The 24,089-nt window shown below is 48.0% G+C and overlaps 1 protein-coding gene across 1 annotated transcript in view; it reads right to left on the bottom strand.

The window, feature by feature from the left end:
• Positions 1–23,216, bottom strand: part of LOC136607523 (polyunsaturated fatty acid lipoxygenase ALOX15B-like) — a 140,909-nt gene extending 117,693 nt beyond the window's left edge. The window contains exons 1-2 of the mRNA XM_066589045.1: positions 23,072–23,216; positions 71–239 (exon numbers count right to left, since the gene is read on the bottom strand). Coding sequence (XP_066445142.1) covers positions 71–208 — 138 coding nt within the window. The 5' untranslated portion in view covers positions 209–239; positions 23,072–23,216. The remainder of the gene's footprint in view (positions 1–70; positions 240–23,071) is intronic.
• Positions 23,217–24,089: the final 873 nt, after the last annotated feature.

Raw genomic sequence — 24,089 nt, 5'->3', positions numbered from 1 at the left:
GGAAGACTGCAACTCTGCCACCCTAGGTCTACATACACCTGGAGCTGGTCCTGACTATGGGAACACTCACCGATGCACGTCTCCAGCCGTGGCCCAACTTATGCTTTGCACTTTCTTCCTTTATTCCCACAAGGCTGATGTAGATAATGTTGTTGGTCCCAGCAAGGAGATGGCTTCCTGTGGCCACTGTCACCTTGTAGACCCCCATGTCTTCAAAGATGTCCCACGCTGGATCAGTTCTGGAACATATGTTAGGCCTGGAGTCACTGGGTATGATAGAACCAATCTCACAGCACATCATATCATTCATGGCAGTAAACACACCCATAATATAATATTACACTAGTGTTGCTCATCATGATCATAAGGGGGATAAAATTAGGTCAATTTTCCCACATTTGATTCTTACTAGAGGTTGGAAGAAAATTGGTGTGGTGTGTATTCCAATGAATGTGGCTCAGTGGTTAGTACTACTGCCATCCTAGGTTCAAATCTCATTGAGAACCACATCTCCGTACAGATGTTGGCCTTGCACGGCACCATGCTTGTTCTTCCTATTTTGGAGCAGGAGGAGAAACACAAAGAATACATACAAACTCCATCCAAGCAGCTTCCACAGGTGATGGACATCATTTCATCCAGTCGCACCATTAGAAGCCTCAAGGCTGCAGCTCGGCAGCCTCACGCACGTGCCATGCCTGGCCCACGTCTTTAATTTGGTGGTTCAGCGCTTTCTGAAAAGCTACCCACGCTTGTCAGACCTGCTCGGAAAGGTGCGCCGGCTCTGCGCACATTTCCGCAAGTCCCACACTGACGCTGCCACCCTGCGCACCCTGCAACATCGGTTTAATCTGCCAGTGCACCGACTGCTGTGCGACGTGCCCACATGGTGGAACTCTACGCTCCACATGTTGGCCAGGCTCTATGAGCAGCGTAGAGCTATAGTGGAATACCAACTCCAACATGGGCGGCGCAGTGGGAGTCAGCCTCCTCAATTCTTTACAGAAGAGTGGGCCTGGTTGGCAGACATCTGCCAGGTCCTTGGAAACTTTGAGGAGTCTACCCAGATGCTGAGCGGCGATGCTGCAATCATTAGCGTCACCATTCCTCTGCTATGCCTCTTGAGAAGTTCCCTGCAAAGCATAAAGGCAGACGCTTTGCGCTCGGAAATGGAGGAGGGGGAAGTATGTCGCTGGATAGTCAGAGCACCCTCATGTCTATATCTCAGCGCGTTGAGGAGGAGGAGGAGGAGGAGGGGGAGGAGCATGCTGAGGAGGAGGAAGAGACAGCTTGGCCCACTGCTGAGGGTACCCATGCTGCTTGCCTGTCATCCTTTCAGCGTGTATGGCCTGAGGAGGAGGAGGAGGAGGATCCTGAAAGTGATCTTCCTAGTAAGGACAGCCATGTGTTGCGTACAGGTACCCTGGCACACATGGCTGACTTCATGTTAGGATGCCTTTCTTGTGACCCTCGCGTTACACACATTCTGGCCACTACGGATTACTGGGTGTACACACTGCTCAACCCACGGTATAAGGAGAACCTTTCCACTCTCATACCCGAAGAGGAAAGGGGTTCGAGAGTGATGCTATACCACAGGACCCTGGCAGACAAACTGATGGTACAAATTCCCATCCGACAGCGCTAGTGGCCGAAGGCGCAGTTCCGAGGGCCAGGTAGCAGGGGAGGCACGGAGATCAGGCAACATGTACAGCACAGGCAGGGGAACACTCTCTAAGGCCTTTGACAGCTTTCTGGCTCCCCAGCAAGACTGTGTCACTGCTCCCCAGTCAAGGCTGAGTCGGCGGGAGCACTGTAAAAGGATGGTGAGGGAGTACGTAGCCGATCGCACGACCGTCCTCCGTGACGCCTCTGCCCCTACAACTACTGGGTGTCGAAGCTGGACACGTGGCCTGAACTCGCGCTGTATGCCCTGGAGGTGCTTGCTTGTCCTGCGGCTAGCGTCTTGTCAGAGAGTGTGTTTAGTGCGGCTGGGGGAATCATCACAGATAAGCGTACCCGCCTGTCAACCGACAGTGCCGACAGGCTTACACTCATCAAGATGAACAAAGCCTGGATTTCCCCAGACTTCTCTTCTCCACCAGTGGACAGCAGCGATACGTAAGCAATACGTAGGCTGCACCCGCGGATGGAAGCATCGTTCTCTATCACCATCAAAAACGGGGAGCTTTTAGCTTCATCAATCTGTGTATAATATTCCTCCTCCTCCTCCTGCTCCTCCTCCTGAAACCTCACATATTCACACCGAACGGGCAATTTTTCTTAGGCCCACAAGGCTCAGTCATATAATTTTTCTAAACAATTTTTATACGTTTCAATGCTCATTAAAGCGTTGAAACTTTCACCTGAACCAATTTTTATTTTAACTGGGCTGCCTCCAGGCCTAGTTACCACTTAAGCCACATTAACCAAAGCGATTAATGGGTTTCACCTGCCCTCTTGGTTGGGCATGGGCAATTTTTCTGATGTACATTAGTACTGTTGGTACACCAATTTTTTGGGGCCCTCGCCTACAGTGTAATCCTAGTAATTTTTTGCCCACCTGCATTACAGCTGACGTTACATCAGCTGTGTTGGGCACTGCAATGGGATTTATTTATGTACCGCCGGTGGGTTCTTGGCACCCACCCATGCTGTCGGTCCACACGGAGTTGTAACTGCATGTGTCCACTTCTAAAGAACCCCAGTCTGACTGGGGCATGCAGTGTGGGCCGAAGCCCACCTGCATTAAACATGACATTACTACCTCAGCTGTGATGGGCAATGCAATGGGATATATTTATGTACCGCCGGTGGCTTCCTGGCACCCACCCATGCTGTCGGTCCACAGGGACTTCACAATAGGGAGTTGTACCTGCCTGTGTCTATGAATTTAAAACCCAGATCAGGTTGGGGCATGTAGTGTGGGCCGAAGCCCACCTGCATTTAATCGGACGTTACCTCAGCTGTGATGGGCACTGCAATGGGATACATTTATGTACAGCCGGTGGCTTCCTGGCACCCACCCATGCTGTGGGTGCACACGGAATTCCCATTGCGGAGTTGTACCTGCCTGTGACTATTTATAAAAAAACGCGGTCTGACTGGGGCATGCAGACACCTTGACAGAATGAATAGTGTGTGGCACATAGGTTCCCCATTGCTATGCCCACGTGTGCAGCTCCTGATGGAGGTGGCACAGGATTATATTTCTCATTGCTTCTGTACAGCATTGTGGGCTATCGCCCCGCCCCTTTTAAAGAGGGTCGCTGCCTAGCTGTGCCAACCCTCTGCAGTGTGTGCCTGCGGTTCCTCCTCATGGCAGACGCACTTATAAATAGACATGAGGGTGGCGTGGCATGAGTGCAGCTGAAGGCTGCGCAGGGACACTTTGGTGTGCGCTGTGGACACTGGGTCGTGCGGGGAGGCAGCTTGTAACCCAGGAGAAGTGGCAGCGGAGTGTCATGCAGGCAGTGATTGTGCTTTGTTGGAGGTAGTGTGGTGCTTAGCTAAGGTATGCATTGCTAATGAGGGCTTTTCAGAAGTAAAAGTTGTTGGGAGGGGGGGGGCACTCTTGCCGCTATTGTGGCTTAATAGTGGGACCTGGGAACTTGAGATGCAGCCCAACATGTAGCCCCTCGCCTGCCCTATCCGTTGCTGTGTCGTTCCCATCACTTTCTTGAATTGCCCAGATTTTCACAAATGGAAACCGTAGCGAGCATCGGCGAAATACAAAAATGCTCGGGTCGCCCATTGACTTCAATGGGGTTCGTTATTCGAAACGAACCCTCGAGCATCGTGATAATTTCGTCCCGAGTAACGAGCACCCGAGCATTTTGGTGCTCGCTCATCTCTAATCGCTACTTGTATGTGTGCAGTGATGTATGATCGCTACTTGTATGTGTGCACTGATAAATGATCCCTACTTGTATGTGTGCACTGATGTATGATCCCTACTTGTATGTGTGCACTGATGTATGATCGCTGCTTGTACGTGTGCACTGATATATGTTCCCTACTTGTATGTATGCACTGATGTATGATCCCTACTTGTATGTGTGCACTGATGTATGATCGCTGCTTATATGTGTGCACTGATATATGTTCCCTACTTGTATGTGTGCACTGATATATGATCCCTGCTTCTATGTGTGCACTGATGTATGATCCCTACTTGTATGTGTGCACTGATGTATGATCCTGTATGTGTGCACTGATGTATGATCGCTACTTGTATGTGTGCACTGATGTATGATCCCTACTTGTATGTGTGCACTGATGTATGATCCCTACCTGTATGTGTGCACTGATGTATGATCCCTACCTGTATGTGTGCACTGATGTATGATCCCTACTTGTATGTGTGCACTGATGTATGATCCTGTATGTGTGCACTGATGTATGATCGCTACTTGTATGTGTGCACTGATATATGATCCCTTCTTGTATGTGTGCACTGATGTATGATCCCTACTTGTATGTGTGCACTGATGTATGATCCCTACTTGTATGTGTGCACTGATGTATGATCCCTACTTGTATGTGTGCACTGATGTATGATCCCTACTTGTATGTGTGCACTGATATATGATCCCTACTTGTATGCGTGCACTGATGTATGTTCGCTACTTGTATGTGTGCACTGATGTATGATCCCTACTTGTATGTGTGCACTGATGTATGATCCCTACTTGTATGTGTGCACTGATGTATGATCCCTACCTGTGTGTGCACTGATGTATGATCCCTACCTGTATGTGTGCACTGATATATGATCCCTACCTGTGTGTGCACTGATGTATGATCCCTACCTGTATGTGTGCACTGATATATGATCCCTACCTGTATGTGTGCACTTTTGTATGATCCCTACTTGTAGGTGTGCACTGATATATGATCCCTTCTTGTATGTGTGCACTGATGTATGATCCCTACTTGTATGTGTGCACTGATGTATGATCCCTACTTGTATGTGTGCACTGATGTATGATCCCTATTTGTATGTGTGCACTGATGTATGATCCCTACTTGTATGTGTGTACTGATATATGATCCCTACTTGTATGCGTGCACTAATGTATGTTCGCTAGTTGTATGTGTGCACTGATGTATGATCACTACTTGTATGTGTGCACTGATGTATGATCCCTACTTGTATGTGTGCACTGATGTATGATCCCTACTTGTTTGTGTGCACTGATGTGTGATCCCTACCTGTATGTGTGCACTGATGTATGATCCCTACTTGTATGTGTGCACTGATGTATGATCCCTACTTGTATGCGTGCACTGATTTATGTTTGCTACTTGTATGTGTGCACTGATGTATGATCCCTACTTGTATGTGTGCACTGATGTATGATCCCTACTTGTGTGTGTGCACTGATGTATGATCCCTACTTGTATGTGTGCACTGATGTATGATCCCTACATGTATGTATGCACTAATGTATGATCCCTACTTGTATGTGTGCACTGATGTATGATCGCTGCTTGTATGTGTGCACTGATATATGTTCCCTAGTTGAATGTGTGCACTGATATATGATCCCTGCTTCTATGTGTGCACTGATGTATGATCCCTACTTGTATGTGTGCACTGATATATGATCCTGTATGTGTGCACTGATGTATGATCGCTACTTGTATGTGTGCACTGATGTATGATCGCTACTTGTACGTGTGCACTGATGTATGATCCCTACTTGTATGTGTGCACTGATGTATGATCCCTACCTGTATGTGTGCACTGATGTATGATCCCTACCTGTATGTGTGCACTGATGTATGATCCCTACCTGTATGTGTGCACTGATGTATGATCCCTACCTGTATGTGTGCACTGATGTATGATCCCTACCTGTATGTGTGCACTGATGTATGATCCCTACTTGTATGTGTGCACTGATGTATGATCCCTACTTGTATGTGTGCACTGATGTATGATCCCTACTTGTATGTGTGCACTGATGTATGATCCTGTATGTGTGCACTGATGTATGATCGCTACTTGTATGTGTGCACTGATGTATGATCGCTACTTGTATGTGTGCACTGATGTATGATCGCTACTTGTATGTGTGCACTGATGTATGATCCCTACTTGTATGTGTGCACTGATGTATGATCCCTACCTGTATGTGTGCACTGATGTATGATCCCTACCTGTATGTGTGCACTGATGTATGATCCCTACCTGTATGTGTGCACTGATGTATGATCCCTACCTTTATGTTGTGCACTGATGTATGATCCCTACTTGTATGTGTGCACTGATGTATGATCGCTGCTTGTTTCGTGATTTCTTAATTGCATCACATGTGACATCCTTGTGCTGATGTAGCGCTGGCGTCACGATTTACTAATAAAATAAACTAAAACCGCAATAATGCCATTGAAGAGGCGGCTGCGTCTGTCGCAGATAACAGGCAGTCTCTTCAGAGCACCTAAGCAGCCGCCTCTTGCACCAGTACCTCGCTCGTGCCATCCAGATCCCGTACGCCCCCCTCTCGCTAGGATCTTTCAGGGTGAGGGGCCTATCTGTCTCCATTGTAATAAGCCAGGTCACACTAAAGCTCTATGTTAGCAGTTAAACGGGCTGCCCCTGAGGCTGTGGACCGCCCCTCAGGAGTACCGAAAGAAGGTCCGACCCAAGAGCCTCCAAACAGGAGCCTCACACTATGTCTCATCCTACCCCTATATAACTGTCCGTATTGATGGCGTACCCCAGGAGGCGCTGGTGGACACAGGATCACAAATGTCTACATTCTTAAAATGTCAGGCCTGTAATGATTTGGGAACTCCTGATATTAATGATTTGACTCTATATACAAGCAATGGTCAAGTTCTACCGTTAGTGGGTTACTGGGAACCTAATGAGCAAGAGGGTGATATGAGATTGCCTGATCAGGGCCTAGAGGTCACAGATGGAGAGGATGAAGGTGCTGCTAAGTTTATGTTAGGCCTGAATATAATGCGTTGTTGCTTTGTTGGATGCCTTGCATGCTTCTCTCCAGAAAGTTCTACTGCCTCATACCAAAGCCCTCACCACTCAGCAGAGGTTTGTGAACCAGAAGGGTGCGATCTGCCGCATCAGAGGTCAAGGTGCTAGATCAGTGCCACTACCACCTAAACTAGAAACTATTATCCAGGGTCGTGCCCGACTGGGTATCGCAAATAAAGACTACCCAGCCTTGCTAGAAGCCATCCAGCTAGATGGACAACCGCTGGTGAAAGACACAAATGTACTGGCCCAGAGTTAACGGGGCCCCTTCATAAGTATGAATGCATTTGTCTTGCACCTCTGTGTTTTCAGTGTCTTCTATATTGCATGAATTTGACGTGTATTGCACCTCTACAGCACTGAATGGGTTACTGTCTGGAAAATATATCTGTTGTGTGTCATGTGACCATGTAATATATATGTGATTGTAAAATTGTATGTTAGTCAGTCTAGCAAGTACTTCTGAGTGCAAGGAGGAGAGAAGTTCTGCTGATTGAACCCCAGACACTGATTGGTCTGTGCGGGAGATGGAAGAGGATGAGCGATGGCCTGATGTCTGCCCTAGGCCCAATTCACCCAGGCCTTCCTGCTGTTGACCTAGAGGATTGAGAGAGTGGAAGGAACGACCATGCAGTGCTGAGTGCTTGACTTCCACTTGTGAGTGTTGACCGGTAGAGAGCTGGAGAGAGAGGAAAGGAGAATGGCCGGGAACAGAACCCTGCAGATAACTTGGACTGTGGACTCGTCTGTTATCCTGTGATTCCTCCGTTGCACCACTTTTATGTTCTGCACCATTTTTCCTGCTGACATGCATAATGTTGGACTGTAAATAGTTCTGCACGTAAACGAGTTTAACCGACCGTGCCCGGTTCTGCTCTACAAAGATATTCCTGTGTGTGGACTCTTTATTTAACCATCTGGATTCACCGAGGACGGAACTGTGGCATCAAAGGTGACAAAAAAACCTTAAGGTAAACCACTACTTGGGTTACCCTGTGAAACTCCCCCAGCAGTAACTTGGACAGGTCCCATGCTACCCCCAGGGGAGGAGATGGTAAAGGCCCATGACAAGGCCTCAATCTACCCCGTTGTCTCCTTGGCTATGGGCCCGCTCCTCGGACGCTGCACAAGGAGTCTTGTCACCCCCCCAACGGTACCAGTACGGTTAGTGAATTTAAGTGACCCACCAGTAGTTTTACACAAATTCCACCAAGTGGGTCAGTTGTATCAATTTCTTCCTGGGGACATGGTGAAGTATAACCCCCTTGGCCATCAACATTAGGTAGAAGATACTAGAGATAAAGGCAGTGATGGACAGAACTCCATGTGGGAGACACCAGTACTCCTGCTGATAGAGTAAATGGAGCTCTGAACGTTGCCAAGTGGTATCATCAGGCTTTCAGCAAACACCCCTCGAATTTTAGAAAGACTATCCTTATCCAACATTGCATAGCCACCAGTGATCACCCTCCTGTTAACCCCTTAGTGACTACCTCATAGACTTTCTACGTCCTGCTTCAGTGGGGTTTAATACCTAGGGCCGTAAAAACACGTTTGCTCTGGGGATTAAAGCCACATGGGCTGTGGACGTGACAGCTCCCTGCTGTTGGCTGTAGCTAACAACCTAGAGCTGTCATATCACCCCCCCCCCCCACACACACACACACACACACACACACACACACACACACCTTCCACGGTAACGCGATCGCCAGTATTTGCATAAAAGTAAATGAAAAGTAAATAAAAGTTAAAGATTCAGCTCCCCTCATGGATTCGATCCATGAGGGCAGCTGAAAGTACTCACCTCCATCCTCTGCTATGTTTGGCGACGTTCTGGTCCTTCCCGACCTGACGTTAGCTTCTGCGCATGCGCGCCTGATGCAGAAGGGCTTGGACTCCAGGAAATTTTAAATCTCTTTGCTCCTGGCTACCATGTGTAGCCGAGAGCAGAGAAACATATGCGGTTTCTGGTCACATGGTCGCTGTTATCCAATGGATAACAGCGATCATTTAAAGTTAAGAAAAAGTGTAAAAAAGAAAAAAAAAAGTTTTAAAAGTTTGTTTCATCTCCCCTCATAGATCACATCCATGAGAGAAGATGAAATTATGTACCTAAGGCCCCCAGATTAATCCGAGGGCCTTACCCCGGCTGCTGTGCATGCGCCCATCATCAAAATGGTGGATGCATGTGCAAAAGCCGCGGATTGCCGGGGTAATTTAAAGTCTCCCTGCTCCTAGCTACTAAACGAACCCGAGAACCTGAAGATCTCAGGTAGTTACCCCATGAAAAATGTGATAAAAATATGAAACAAGATTTTCTGTGTTTCTGGCATTTTGATTATTTGGCCAGAGATGATTCAGAGACTTAAATGGAGACGTGTGATCTCTTCATCAGCCATAAATCGGACCAGAATAAAGGTTAACAAGGCCGTGGCAAAAAGTGTTCATCTTAATGTGGGGGGTCTCGTAGTGCGTCACAAACTATTGGATGTGGGGGGGACCAATATAGGAAAAGATGGGGTGCCCCTAACAGATGTGGGCCTTGACATTTTTTTACTTTGGTCTCTCAGAAGTTTGGGATTTTGGCTTTAGGGTGTTGGTTAGCTCACAGATTTGAGGGGTCTGGTCATTATGGCACAAACAGGCTTGGTCACTAAGGGGTTAAAGAAAGGCATCAACAAATTCTCCAACAATGTACATGAATGCTGTGAGAAAATGCTGCGAGAGATGAAGGAAGCGGATGTCACCTCTGAAAGTCAAACCCCTGGGCCGCGCCCTTGCTTCTTGTTAAAGAGAAGGATGGATCGATCCGATTCTGTGTAGACTATTGGATACTTAACCAGAATACGCACAAGGATGCATATCGAAGAGTCACTCGCTGCTCTCAGCTCAGCTGCCTATTTTTCCACCCTGGATTTGATGGCAATTACCTACGGCGCCTGAAGGCAGGGAGAAAACTACATTTACTACTCCCATGGGACTCTAAATTTAACAGCATGCCATTCGGACTCTGTAACGCTCCCGCAACATACCAGGGACTCATGGAGAGGTGCTTAGGTCATGTGAGTTTCCATAGTGTAGATGCTTTGTTCCACCTACAAGTTGGAGAAGAACCCCCACAAGATGATCACTGGGAAGAGGTGGAAATGCCTTCCTTCTACAACAGGTTTGCACTACAGAATACTATCACTGCAGATAGTGACCGACTGCCTGACCAAGCACCTGAACCCTTATCAGATCCTTCTCTATGGAAGACAATCCAGAGTGAAAGTCGTGTTCTTGGAGAGGTTTGTGACTACATTACTGCTGATAGGGTACCAATGCGACTATGTCGTGCTCATCCAAATACTGAACTTGTCCGCTTGTGGAGACAGTAAATGTATATTCCTTCAAAAGGGTGAGATCATGCGCAACTCACTTGATCCAGTCTCTGGTGAGAGGCTACATCAGATCCTGATCCCAAGAAAGACACTAATATGGCCTTAGATGCATATCCCGACCAATCGGCATATAAAAGATGGAAGCTACCATACATAAATGCTTCAATTGGATCAGAATGAGACGAGACGTTGAGAAATGGTGTAATGAATGTTATGCATGAAAAAAATCACCAATCAGTTAGTAGCCCTTGATCACGTGAAGCTTGCCCCAACACGTTCCGGCTACTCATATGCCTTAACTATGGGGGATCATTATTCCAAATGGGTCGTTGTGGTACCTGTTAGAGACCTTGCAGCGCGAACCACTGCTGTCATGTTCTACAAGTATGTCAGCTGTTTTGGAGGTCCAGATGCTGTGTTGACTGATCAGGGACAAACATTTGAATCCCAATTGTTCAAAGTATTGTGCCAATTCCATGAATGCAGAAAGCTGAGGACCACAGCTTACCAGCCCCAAGGCCTTTGTGAAAGAGTGAATCAAGCCTTCATCAATATGCTCAGGACCGCTTCGATAAAGAAACAAGTGGAATGGCCTGAACTACTTTGTGAACATCTTGAGATCTATAACAATACAACACATTGTTCTACTGGGTATTCGCCTTACTATCTCATGATCGGAAGACAAGGACAACTTCCAAGAGACCGAGCGTTAGGATTCACCAAGTTGTGCACCAGAACGGCATGAAAGTATGTGCTAAACGAGACATCCCAACTCTTTACACACCTCCACAGAGAATTGCAGGCTCCTACCCAGTCCCACCAGATCCTGTGGAGAGATTAACTGTTACTGGAGAACCAATGTTTGCTACGCCAGTACTTGTACCAGGACTAATACTGTACCAGGAGTAATTGGTACCTGCTGTGATTCCAACACTTTCACCAGTAATGCCTGCCGTACCCAATACAAGTCCAACACCAAGAGATTTTGGAGATGGTATGACTCCTGCTGCAGCAGAAGATCCACTATTGCGAAGATCCGAATGAGTCACCAAAGGAGTGCTACCAGCGCACTACAGACAGTAAGGAGCTAGTATCCTTTTCCCTACAATACCTTAAATTATTAAATGGAAATATGTTCATCTGCATAGGAGTTCATACCAACTGAAAATCCAGTTCAAGTCTTAGTATTTGGCTATGTAGACTATTGCCTTTGCATTGCTTTATAGACTTTAAGGCCGTGATGGAATATCACTAGCGATATTACGCCATGGGGGAGCAGGGGGGAGAGCTGACAGGTCACTGCGCTGAGCCTATCTAATAGATAGGCTCACCGCGGAGAAACGCAGCAAATCACGGCATGCCCCGGTTTGCATCCTGCGAGTGGAGAATCGCTATGATTCTCTCCTCATGGACGTCGGGGCTGCGCTTTCCGTAGTAAGTCTAGGGAAAGCATTCACTGTGTTACCTGTGGCCAAATAATCGCTGCGGATAACGCAATGAACTATCGCCCGTGCGCAGGAGCCCTGATACTCCTTGCCTGTCAAGGACAATGACCAACCTCTAACAATATCGCTGAGGTTGGCTTACCCTAAGAGGAGGAGTTCATAGTGTCCCAGAACCAATGTTATTGTTACACCCCAGTGCAAAGCTGTCATGTGGTTGTATAAAGCATATTCTTCACATGGATAATAAGCATTGCTTGTAGCTTGCATTACACAGTCTTATATTCACAAAACCTTGCATAAGCTCAGACTACGCAGAGATGTAAGGGTTAAATTGTGCAGATGAAATGTAATGTTGGTTATCAGACACATCCTTCAGCTAATTTTGCAGAGTTGAGTCATTTTTGACAAATTCTAGTAGGTTTGAAAACAACACCATGTGGGAGGGGCCAGTAGGCAGACGGACAGGCTGAGTTTTAGTTTAGGATGGAGAGTGAGAGAAACAGCAACCTCACAGCTCAGTGAGAAGACCAGAGAGATCCCTGTTAGTGAGCAAAAGGAACAAGACGAATACATTCAATGCTGATTTTTTTTGTGCCAGTCCTCGCTGTGAAGGGAAGTATAGTGTTATAAGGCCAGAGGAAAAGCAAACAGAGCTGAATCTAGACAGAGAAGATAAGTTGAACAAGGATCCTTCTGCATACATTGATTTCTAACCTCCGGTGGGAACAATGCTAGTCAGCTACCACGCTGATGAATCCTCCCCGCATGCATCCTTCTAGGTATCATGTTATGGAACTAAATTGTGAGTAACCAGTGGGTATTGTAGCGCAAGTTGAGTAGAGCCCCACAGCAGAGGTTAATCTAAATTGGACTGTGCGTGTTAAGAACTGAATCAATAACTGTTAGCAAAGATATTCCTGATACCAACCAAGTAGGATACATTCCCCAGAGCATTATAGGCTGTCGCTCCAATAACTCCGCTAAAGCAATTACCTTTAAAGGCACAATAACCAAATGATCACCCATCTGCTGCTGTTGTAATCCCTTATGTTATTCTATAATTGACTGTTGTAACCTGGAAAGTGCAGAACCAGTTACAGTAAAGTTGTTTCACTAAATCTCAGTGTCGGAATCCATCCTGCACTCCGTAAAACTGAAAGAGCTCCCTTGACAAAAGGTATGGGTTGGAGCTCAGGACCCTCAGGTTAGTGAAGCCAGTCTGCTACATGACCTAAAAACTACAATTCCTGTTACCCTGCGGTATTAAACCCGGTGCACCACAGTGGCTACAATATAAGGTTCCAGTCCCGCACTAGACATATGACATTAGCTTTCGTTTAGTGGTCGCTGCTGTAACCAGAGATTGTGAAGGTGACCAGATGTCCCTATTATGTGGGACAGTCATGCTTTGGGACCCTGGGTCCTGCTTTCGGGGCACGGCGTCACCATGAAGGTAATTACCAGCTGAGGTGCTTTGGCTCCCCGGCTGGTAATCACTCACTGACACTGTTGCGGGATGTACACACTGACATTAGTATGTACATTTGGGATCCCCCTCCTCTGAACTCTCATCTTTGGTTCCACAGGAGAAGGGGAGAAGGCACTGCTGTGGGCACACACACTTCCGCCTGCAGCAGTGCTGAGAAGGGGAACAGTGGTGCTGTAAAGACCAAGAGAAGAGTAAGTATATCGGTTTTAGGGGTGGACTATTACTACTGGGCTATTGTAGGGGGTCACTGTTACTTCTTGGCGTAATATAGGGGGCACTATTAGTATGGGGGGGTCATTATTACTACTGAGGCCACTGTGGGGGTCTCTATTACTACTACCAACCCAGTATCTGCATTGAAGAACCACACTACACCCTCCAGGGAAAAAAGGACTACCACCACCGATTTTGGTTTATTTCTCCCATTTTTGTAATTAATATTTTGTCCCTACCCATATACAGACTGGTGTCACGACAAAACAATATCTTACCCTACCTAACTCCGCTGATAGCACCTCAGAAAGAACTGCCAAACTGTACCATCTATTTTACCACTGGTGCAGCGCGGATGTCAGGCTGTGTTTCAAGATAAAGGAGCAGCAGCGTCACTGTGACTAGTATCGTTCACTGCCCCCGCCAATCGCACCCTTAGCAGATCTGGTCTGCTGCATTACTACTGAGGCTCTGTGGGGTCACTATTACTTCTGAGGGTCATTGTGGGGGGTCACTATTACTTCTGAGTCCCCTGTGGGAGTCACTATTACTACTGGGGACACTAGAACTACTGAGGCCCTTGTGGAGAACACTATTACTACTGAGGACACTGTTAAGGTCACAATTATTACTACTGGGGACATTGTGGGGGTCATTATTACTACAGAAAACCCTGGCTGATAACAGCGAGGGCTAGCGGACAAGCTGACAGAAGCAGGATAAAAACAAAGGCAGATTGGCTAGCAGACAGAGGGAATGGCACAACACCAGGGCTGACACTGAAACAAAAAATAATCGACCCCCCCAGGCAGCCAGAGCTGGATCTTATAGGGAGGTGGGAGGAGCTGATAGGTGGATAGACCTGTCAATCACCAGCACACTACTCAGACACATGGCAGGGTAATTAACCTGACTGGAAGGCACAGGAGATGTTAACCCTGGCTCGTCTGGACAGAACAAGGTGTGCTGGCAAAATAACTATGAGCTGACAGGCGTAACACAAAGGAGGAGATGACTGTTGTAAGGGAGACGTGAGGAGAAGGCAGTTAGGAGGGATGGGACGTCAGAGGAGAGGAGACCGTTGTGACCCTGCCAGGGTGAGAGAGAACGGGGCGATACATGCCAGAGTGGAGGGAAAACCAGACGCTGCAGCTGTGAGAAGTCCTGTCAGCTAGGGGGTTAGTGATCCCTCAGCCGCCGTTTTCTTCTCCCTCAGTTTCCCGGGCCGTTATGTACTACAAGGTATTACCGTTATAAACGTTATTCCAGTTTCATTTAGTAAAGGTTCTTTTCGGAAGTTCAGTCAGGACCCCGTTCAGCCCAGCTACTCAAATCACAGACCATGGGCAGAGTGAGGAAACTAATGGGGATCCATGCTGTGCTATATGTGAGGATCATCTTTGTGGCTGTATCTCCACTACCGAGCTTCAGTAAACTGTGTGCCTTCAGTTTACCAGCTTATCAACCTGCTTGTTTCTTTATTCCACTAAGGGAATAGATAATAAAAAGGCACTGGCGTCACGAAAATACACAACTTTGGGCTATTCAAAAGGCTGAGTAGCCACCACCGTGACCAACTTGAAGGAGTGGCACCCGCCCGAGATACTACCGCCAACTCCTGCTCGTTGCAGCAGCGCATGCCAGAAACCTGACGCAGCTTGGGAGAAGGCTTGGAGGAGGGGGTTAGACTACATTGGTGCTTAGGGTGCACTCACACGGGTAACAGCGAATCACATCCAATGTTCTTAGGCGCAACATCCATGTGCTGGGAGGGAGACCGCGCATCTACATGTTCTACTCTCATGTGAGACTCGCAGAAAGATAGAACATACTGCAACTGCCCCGTCACACAGCGCCGCTAGGAGTCACCCACGTAAATACACCCATTGCCAATACTGAGTTGTAGTTTTGTTTATCTGACAGCGCACAAACCCCCCGAGTTTCCTGTCAGTGTGAATGCATCCTCAGGGCTCACACCCACTGGTGCTTTTACTGCTGCGTTTTCTTAAAGGGGTTGTCCCGCGCCGAAACGGGTTTGTTTTTTTTTTCAACCCCCCCCCCCCCCCCCCCCCCCGTTCGGCGCGAGACAACCCCGATGCAGGGGTTAAAAAAGAACACCGGACAGCGCTTACCTGAATCCCCGCGCTCCGGTGACTTCTTACTTACCCGGTGAAGATGGCCGCCGGCATCTTCTCCCTCCGTGGACCGCAGGGCTTCTGTGCGGTCCATTGCCGATTCCAGCCTCCTGATTGGCTGGAATCGGCACGTGACGGAGCTACACAGAGCCCCATTGAGAAGATAAGACCCGGACTGCGCAAGCGCGTCTAATTTGGCCATTAGACGGCGAAAATTAGACGGCAACCATGGAGACGAGGACGCTAGCAACGGAACAGGTAAGTGAAAAACTTCTTATAAAACTTCTGTATGGCTCATAATTAATGCACAATGTACATTACAAAGTGCATTAATATGGCCATACAGAAGTGTATAGACCCACATGCTGCCGCGGGACAACCCCTTTAATGAAGATGTCATGGGACTTTCTCATGTTCGCAGTGCTGGTTGGTGCTTTGTGATTTTTGTGCGATGCGATTTTAACATTAGGAAGTCCCATTGACATTCGCATTAATAAAACGCATCAATATGGCGGCGGTCAATAACAGCAGTGGGTGTGGGCCCTCAGGATGGACTCACACTAATGGATTGGCACAGTATATGACGCGCAAAACGTTTGTGTCCGTAATACATAGTGAAGGATTCCATGGGTGCGTTCACTTAGGCAGATTTTGCACGTATTTCGTCTGTGCAAAACCATACGCACCGCGTGCACATTTTTTTTCGTGTTTTTGTGATTGCACAGGAATATAGCACATGATGCTAATTAAACTTGTTGCAACGTTGCTGCAGCATCCCGTAGGGGGACCCTGGACACATGGCATATGCTGAGGAGCTGGGAGGGTAAAGTGTTAGCTTCTCACGGCGGCACCTAACAGGCTCCCTCCAGGAGGGACACACATTGCCAAGGCCATGGCAGAGCTGGGCCGCTTCCGGACACCCCAGCATGTGGATGCCCAATAAACTGTGGAGCAGGTGTAGAGGAATTAGTCACGTGTGACGCCACCGTTCCGGTACCCCCCGACATGACCATTGGCGGGACAAATAGATGAGCCACAGACAGTTTAGCTACCTCGGGTTCCTGGGAACGGTCAGGGCCGGGAAATAACTTTGCTGTAAACTTCTCTTTAGTAGTACAAGGCATGAATTCACAAGATACAGTAGTGCAGGTAAGACAAGAGATTGGAGGTCAGGGAGGAAACACAGGAGGACGCCGGTCCTGCAGGCCACATAATCTGCCAGGTACTGGTAGGGGAACACTGTGGAGGAGGAGAGGGGTCACTCCACGGACTCTCCGGCAGATAAGTACCTCCACTCAGTGGGACTCAGACTTCAAAACGCTTGAGGGTGAAACACATACAATTGAGTACCTCTACATTGCCATCCCTGGGAGCATGGCCGCGGGCTTTACTGCAGGTGCAAATCTGCATGCTATAGAAGTGCAAAAAATAAAGTATTGCGCACAAGCAATCATGCAAAAACAAAGGCCATCGCGTAAATACTCCTATGTTAAGCCGGCCTTAAGGTGCTTTTATAGGGGTCATAAACCACAGTCATGTACAGACAGGATGGCCTCCCCCATAGTCATGTACAGACAGGATGGCCGTCCCCATAGTCATGTACAGACAAGATGGCCGCCTCCCCATAGTCATGTACAGACAGGATGGCCGTCCCCATAGTCATGTACAGACAAGATGGCGGCCCCCATAGTCATGTACAGACAGGATGGCCTCCCCATAGTCATGTACAGACAGGATGGCCTCCCCCATAGTCATGTACAGACAGGATGGCCTCCCCCATAGTCATGTACAGACAGTATGACCGCCCCCATAGTCATGTACAGACAGGATGGCCGCCCCCATAGTCATGTACAGACAGGATGGCCTCCCCCATAGTCATGTACAGACAGTATGGCCTCCCCCATAGTCATGTACAGACAGGATGGCCGCCCCCATAGTCATGTACAGACAGAATGGCCTCCCCATAGTCATGTACAGACAGAATGGCCTCCCCATAGTCATGTACACACAGGATGGCCTCCCCCATAGTCATGCACAGACAGGATGGCCACCCCCATAGTCATGTACAGACAGGATGGCCTCCCCCATAGTCATGAACACACAGGATGGCCTCCCCATAGTCATGTACAGACAGGATGGCCGCCCCCATAGTCATGTACAGACAGGATGGCCTCCCCCATACTCATGAACACACAGGATGGCCTCCCCATAGTCAAGTACAGACAGGATGGCCACCCCCATAGTCATGTACAGACGGGATGGCTGCCCCCCCCCCCCCCCATAGTCTTGTACAGACAGGATGGCTGCCCCCCCATAGTCATGTACAGACAGGATGGCCTCCCCCATAGTCATGTACAGACAGGATGGCCGCCCCCATAGTCATGTACAGACAGTATGGCCTCCCCCATAGTCATGTACAGACAGGATGGCCGCCCCCATAATCATGTACAGACAGTATGGCCTCCCCCATAGTCATGTACAGACAGGATGGCCGCCCCCATAGTCATGTACAGACAGGATAGCCTCCCCCATAGTCATGAACACACAGGATGGCCTCCCCATAGTCATGTACAGACAGGATGGCCGCCCCCCAAAAGTCATGTACAGACAGGATGGCCGCCCCCAATACTCATGTACAGACAGCATGGCCGCCCCCATAGTCATGTACAGACAGGATGGCCGCCCCCATAGTCATGTACAGACATGATGGCCTCCCCCATAGTCATATACTGACAGGATGGCTGCCCCCATAGTCATGTACAAACAGGATGGCCTCCCCCATAGTCATGTACAGACAGGATGGCCGCCCCCCCCATAGTCATGAACAGACAGGATGGCCTCCCCATAGTCGTGTACAGACATGATGGCCTTCCCCATAGTCATGTACAGACAGGATGGCCGCCCCCCCCATAGTCATGAACAGACAGGATGGCCTCCCCATAGTCATGTACAGACAGGATGGCCTCCCCATAGTCATGTACAGACAGGATGGCCACCCCCATAGTCATGTACAGACAGGATGGCCGCCCCCATAGTCATGTACAGACAGGATGGCCGCCCCCATAGTCATATACAGACAGGATGGCCGCCCCCCACAGTAATGTACAGACAGGATGGCCTCCCCACAGTCATGTAATGACAGGATAGCCACCCCCATAGTCATGTACAGACAGGATGGCCGCCCCCATAGTCATGTACAGACAGGATGGCCGCCCCCATAGTCATGTACAGACAGAATGGCCTCCCCCCCATAGTCATGAACACACAGGATGGCCGCCCCCATAGTCATGTACAGACAGGATGGCCGCCCCCATAGTCATGTACAGACAAGATGGCCGCCCCCATAGTCATGTACAGACAGAATGGCCTCCCCCATAGTCATGTACAGGCAGGATGGCCGCCCCCATAGTCATGAACACACAGGATGGCCTCCCCCATAGTCATGTACAGACAGGATGGCCGCCCCATAGTCATGAACACACAGGATGGCCTCCCCATAGTCATGTACAGACAGGATGGCCCCCCCCATAGTCATGTACAGACAGGATGGCCGCCCCCCCATAGTCATGTACAGACAGGATGGCCGCCCCCATAGTCATGTACAGACAGTATGGCCGCCCCCATAGTCATGTACAGACAGGATGGCCGCCCCCATAGTCATGTACAGACAAGATGGCCGCCCCCATAGTCATGTACAGACAGGATGGCCGCCCCCATAGTCATGTACAGACAGGATGGCCGCCCTCATAGTCATGTACAGACAGGATGGCCGCCCCCATAGTCATGTACAGACAGTATGGCCGCCCCCATAGTCATGTACAGACAGGATGGCCGCCCCCCCATAGTCATGTACAGACAGGATGGCCGCCCCCATAGTCATGTACAGACAGGATGGCCGCCCCCCCGATAGTCATGTACAGACAGGATGGCCTCCCCCATAGTCATGTACAGACAGGATGGCCGCCCCCCCATAGTCATGTACAGACAGGATGGCCACCCCCATAGTCATGTACAGACAGGATGGCCGCCCCCCCATAGTCATGTACAGACAGGATGGCCGCCCCCCCCATAGTCATGTACAGACAGGATGGCCTCCCCCATAGTCATGTACAGACAGAATGGCCTCCCCCCCCATAGTCATGTACAGACAGAATGGCCGCCCCCCATAGTCATGTACAGACAGGATGGCCGCCCCCCCCATAGTCATGTACAGACAGTATGGCCGCCCCCATAGTCATGTACAGACAGGATGCCCCCCCCCCCCCCCATAGACATGTACAGACAACAGAATAAACAATTCTACTATCTGAAAATAAAAACTGATTTTATTCATGTAACATGTTTCTGGTTTTAATTAATTTAAGAAATTGGTGATATCGTGCCTTTAAATATTATGGAGAGATGACTGATAACTGCGAGAACAGAAGGGTGTCAGGCGTCACTGATGCAGGTAACACCACGACATGCAGAGAAATGCTTTAAAAAGACTGCGTTTTATCAAACACAAAACGCATTAAAATTCATTAATTGTGAATTCTATCATAAAACAGACATGCGGAGATCAGAGGCGCAGAATGACATCATGGCAGTAACAGCGAGAATACTGCGCTGCAGGTGTCAGTGCATTTATCTTCTACTGTTCGGGACATTTCACAGCGGCTCCATAACTGAATATCTCCCTTAATTTGCAGATATGATGGTCAGATAAGTCACATATCGCCTGTATGTGTGCCCATATGCTGCGCCCCAACGCACGTCTTGCCTTGGTATGCAGAGGTAAGTAACTGGCTCAGTGATAGAAAGCAGAGGGGGGTTATTAACGAGACCTACTCTGATTGGGTCACACTCTGATTGAAACACATTAGGGCGAGCGTGAAATTGGGCCGTGAATCATGGTCTGATATCGCACTCGCTAACATGCAATTTCCTTACATCACTTCGGGAAGTAGCTGTTCCTGTTTCCAATGGGAAATCTGGCATCACATTGTACCACATGCACCTAGAACAAGGTGTGATGCTGACGCTGGCCCCATTGAAAACAATGGGTGATGTGAGGGCACCCTCCAATATAGGACGTGCCGCGGTTTGTTTCTCACATTGCATCGTGGAGTGATGTGATGCCCGAAAAAAATCACTCGTGTGTATGACCCCATTCAGAACAGTGGGGTTCATATTCGCGTGAAATTTGTGCATCTCGCAACACACAAATCTCACACAATTTTCTTGTATGAATCCACCTTAAGGAAGATGAGGATTCCATTGCAAGAGCTGAAGTAACTCTTCAGAATGTCGAAGTAAGGCCATTTTAACATGGCGGAGACTTGTGCGTTGTGAGAAGGACAAATCCTGCACAAATAGGAACCCCGTTCTTTGAGCTATTACAAGATAAACATGACTCTGAATGTAAGAGAAACACAACTGAAATGAAGCTTCAAGAGCTATTAGTATAATTAACTGAAGGAGACAGGTTACAGACAGAGCTGACTGAGGAGGTCAACAGGCTGCAGGTGGAACTGGAAGATCAGATTGAAGAGTATCAAAAACTGTTGCAATAATCAATTAGCTGAAGGCTTGGCCTTAGTGCACACCTCAAGAGAGTGGGATGTGAGACAGATGTGTTACTCAAGTAGTTAGAGGAAGATTCAGAAACTAAGAGAAACCTGTCAAAGCAAATGTCAACACTTCAGGTTCAGGTGTCAGATATGGAGAAGACAATGGAGAAGAATACTGCATGCTTGGATTCTGTTGAAGAGCAAAGGAGATAAATTCAAAGAGAATTAGAAGCTGCAAATCAACAGTATGAAAAAAAGCAGCTGCTTATGAAAAACGTGAGGCGTTGAAAACAAATCTGCAATAGGAATTAGAAGATATTACTGTGGAGCTTGGTCACCAACGTCAGATAGTGTCCAAACTGGAGAAGAACCAGAAGCCGTGTGGTGAGACATCCCTGGTTGTTGTTCCCCCTGAGGAGCGTCTGAATAATGAACAAAATGTAATTTGCTTATTGCTCGCCATTCGGCTTCTGCATGCATAAGAACCAGACAACAGTTGGCCCGTGTAAACAGGGCATTGCTCATCTACAAATGACTGCTTACCGTGAGAGGAGGCCGGAGTGATCCATGGTGCGCTCCACATCCAATCACTGAGCGTTTATCACTCCTGTGTTAAAGCACAGGAATGATATAAACTGGGGCGACTGTGGGGGACTTCAGTGCCTGACATTTAGTACGGACATATCTACATGGCTCATAGTTTTGCACGAGATTTCTGAAACTCACGGAAATTAAACCCATTATTTGCAATGAAGGTATTTACATGCTGCGATTTTTCTGCAATATTGCCAACAATTGGTCCATAATTTGCTATGCGAGTTAAGAATTGCATTGCCCCCGTATGTCCCTGTGAGTTTCACGCGATGCAATGTGACCTTTACATATTTCCTATTGAAACTACGTGCATGAAAAATGCACCTGAAAATGGTATGTACCGCTATGTACGCATCATACTTGTAGTAAAAGTGCTATATCGATCCAAGTTATCCGGACTGCTATTGCGCTCGCCTGTGTGGTCTCAAAAGACCTATTCTGATTGCCAGATTGGAGTCAGGAAGGAGTTTTTTTCCTAAAATGAGGAAAATTGGCTTCTACCTCATTGCAATTTTTTTTTTGCTTTTGCCTGCCTGAATACTGCAGGAAAGTAAGCAGAACTGGATGGACAGGGGGTGGAGGGAGTGTTTAGCCTTGCATACGATACTACTATAAACCCCTGCCATAAATTGTTGTGGGGATTGGCACAGCACAGTATACGGACACCGCCCAGTTATAAGAGCCTCAAATTGTTACAACTGATGCCAAAATTCATCAATCCCAACATTTCCCATCAATGAAAGAACAAATGTACTGCAGTGTACTATCAGAACGATCAAAGGGTCTCATGTCCAGGTGCCCGACAAGGACATACTGTAGAAGACAAGTTATAAAAACCTTATTTGCCAATTTTTACTTTTTGTCCATTAAAGGAAGTTTGTTACCTAATAGGCGGAGCTGAGACATCTCTAAACACAGAATGGGGCAGTTTTTGCAACAACCGGGAGGAAGAGAGCCAGGACCGCAGGCAGAGGTGGACCGCCCATTGGATGGTCCAAAGTAATTTACATACAACATTAGGGAGTGATATCTGGAGAGTGAAGACACACTGGAAACATAGAGGTAACCATAGATCCCTCATACCAGTGCATTGTGCTAGTGGCAGGCTTCCTTTAAAACAAGAGAATCTGAAGAGTGCAGAGAGATGACAGACTATTATCAATAGCACACAAGCAAATAAAATCCGTCCGCCGCCAGAGCTCAGCCGTCCGCACTGTCCACAAAAACATCGAGAAAGACAGAAAAGTATCTTCTCACCTCAGAGCCAATGTGTCTTCGATCCCTCCTGGTGGGGAGAGCAGAAGTGTCAGATCAGAGAGAGGAAGATCCCGTCAGGGGTCACCACTGAAGTGCTGCTCCGTCAAATAGGCACCAGAACTTGCTAGTTATAGCTTACTGAGCGATCAGTGTATGGAAGGATCACAGGGTGCGGAGTGACACATGATATACGGTAAACAGCACTTTTATGCTCCATACCATGGCTTCTTCCCAAAATCAGGAAGTCAGAATGTGCTAACTACAGGTGACCCAATAATAGAGGGGCTAAAGAAGTGTCCACATCAACGTTCGGAGTGACACAACTCGAGTCTGTAAGAGGAAGCGAATTATCACACCGCAGAGTCTCAAAAACAGGCAGTCTGTGGAATCAGAAACCGATCAATGTCACTTCTGACCACCAATGAAGCCTCCTCTCTGCAGACACCTCACTCGTATACCGCCACCTCGCAACACACAGCTTTAATTGGTTCCGGGACAGCCAGTATACAGAAAAACCAGAACTCTATGGGAAACTAGTAATGGGTTTCAAAGACCCAAATGTCACCAAAATCACTTACTATGTGAGGACAGCAGCTTTTTCCTGATGTATCAGAAAATAACATGGCACATCTTTAGTTTGCTCTTTGTATAGTTTGCCAATTTCTCTGTCAGCCCATCGAATGAGCAGCATATAAGGGGTGTAACTGTGGGGATGTGGTAGATATTCAGGCCACTGCATCTTCTTGCCACCTTCCAAAGTTGCAAGCATCATAATTGAGTCCGGTTGAAGCGCTCACATGCTGCACTGCCCTGCGGATGGTATAGAGTCATCCAGGACTTCTCAGAGCTGTACAGCCGAAGTAGTTCAGCTACCCCTAAAAAGGGACGCATTGTCAGTCTAGAATGCTCATAGGGTATTCATACGGGGGATCTTGATAGAGCTCAGCTCATAACACAAAGAATATAAACAAACATGCATTAATGACCTTCTTGCACAAACGTTTTAATATAGAACAAA

Source organism: Eleutherodactylus coqui, chromosome 1 (assembly GCF_035609145.1).
Source record: "Eleutherodactylus coqui strain aEleCoq1 chromosome 1, aEleCoq1.hap1, whole genome shotgun sequence".
Lineage (NCBI taxonomy): Eukaryota > Metazoa > Chordata > Amphibia > Anura > Eleutherodactylidae > Eleutherodactylus > Eleutherodactylus coqui.
Note: the sequence above shows the minus strand (reverse complement) of the source record. Positions and strands in the feature narration are given on the sequence as shown.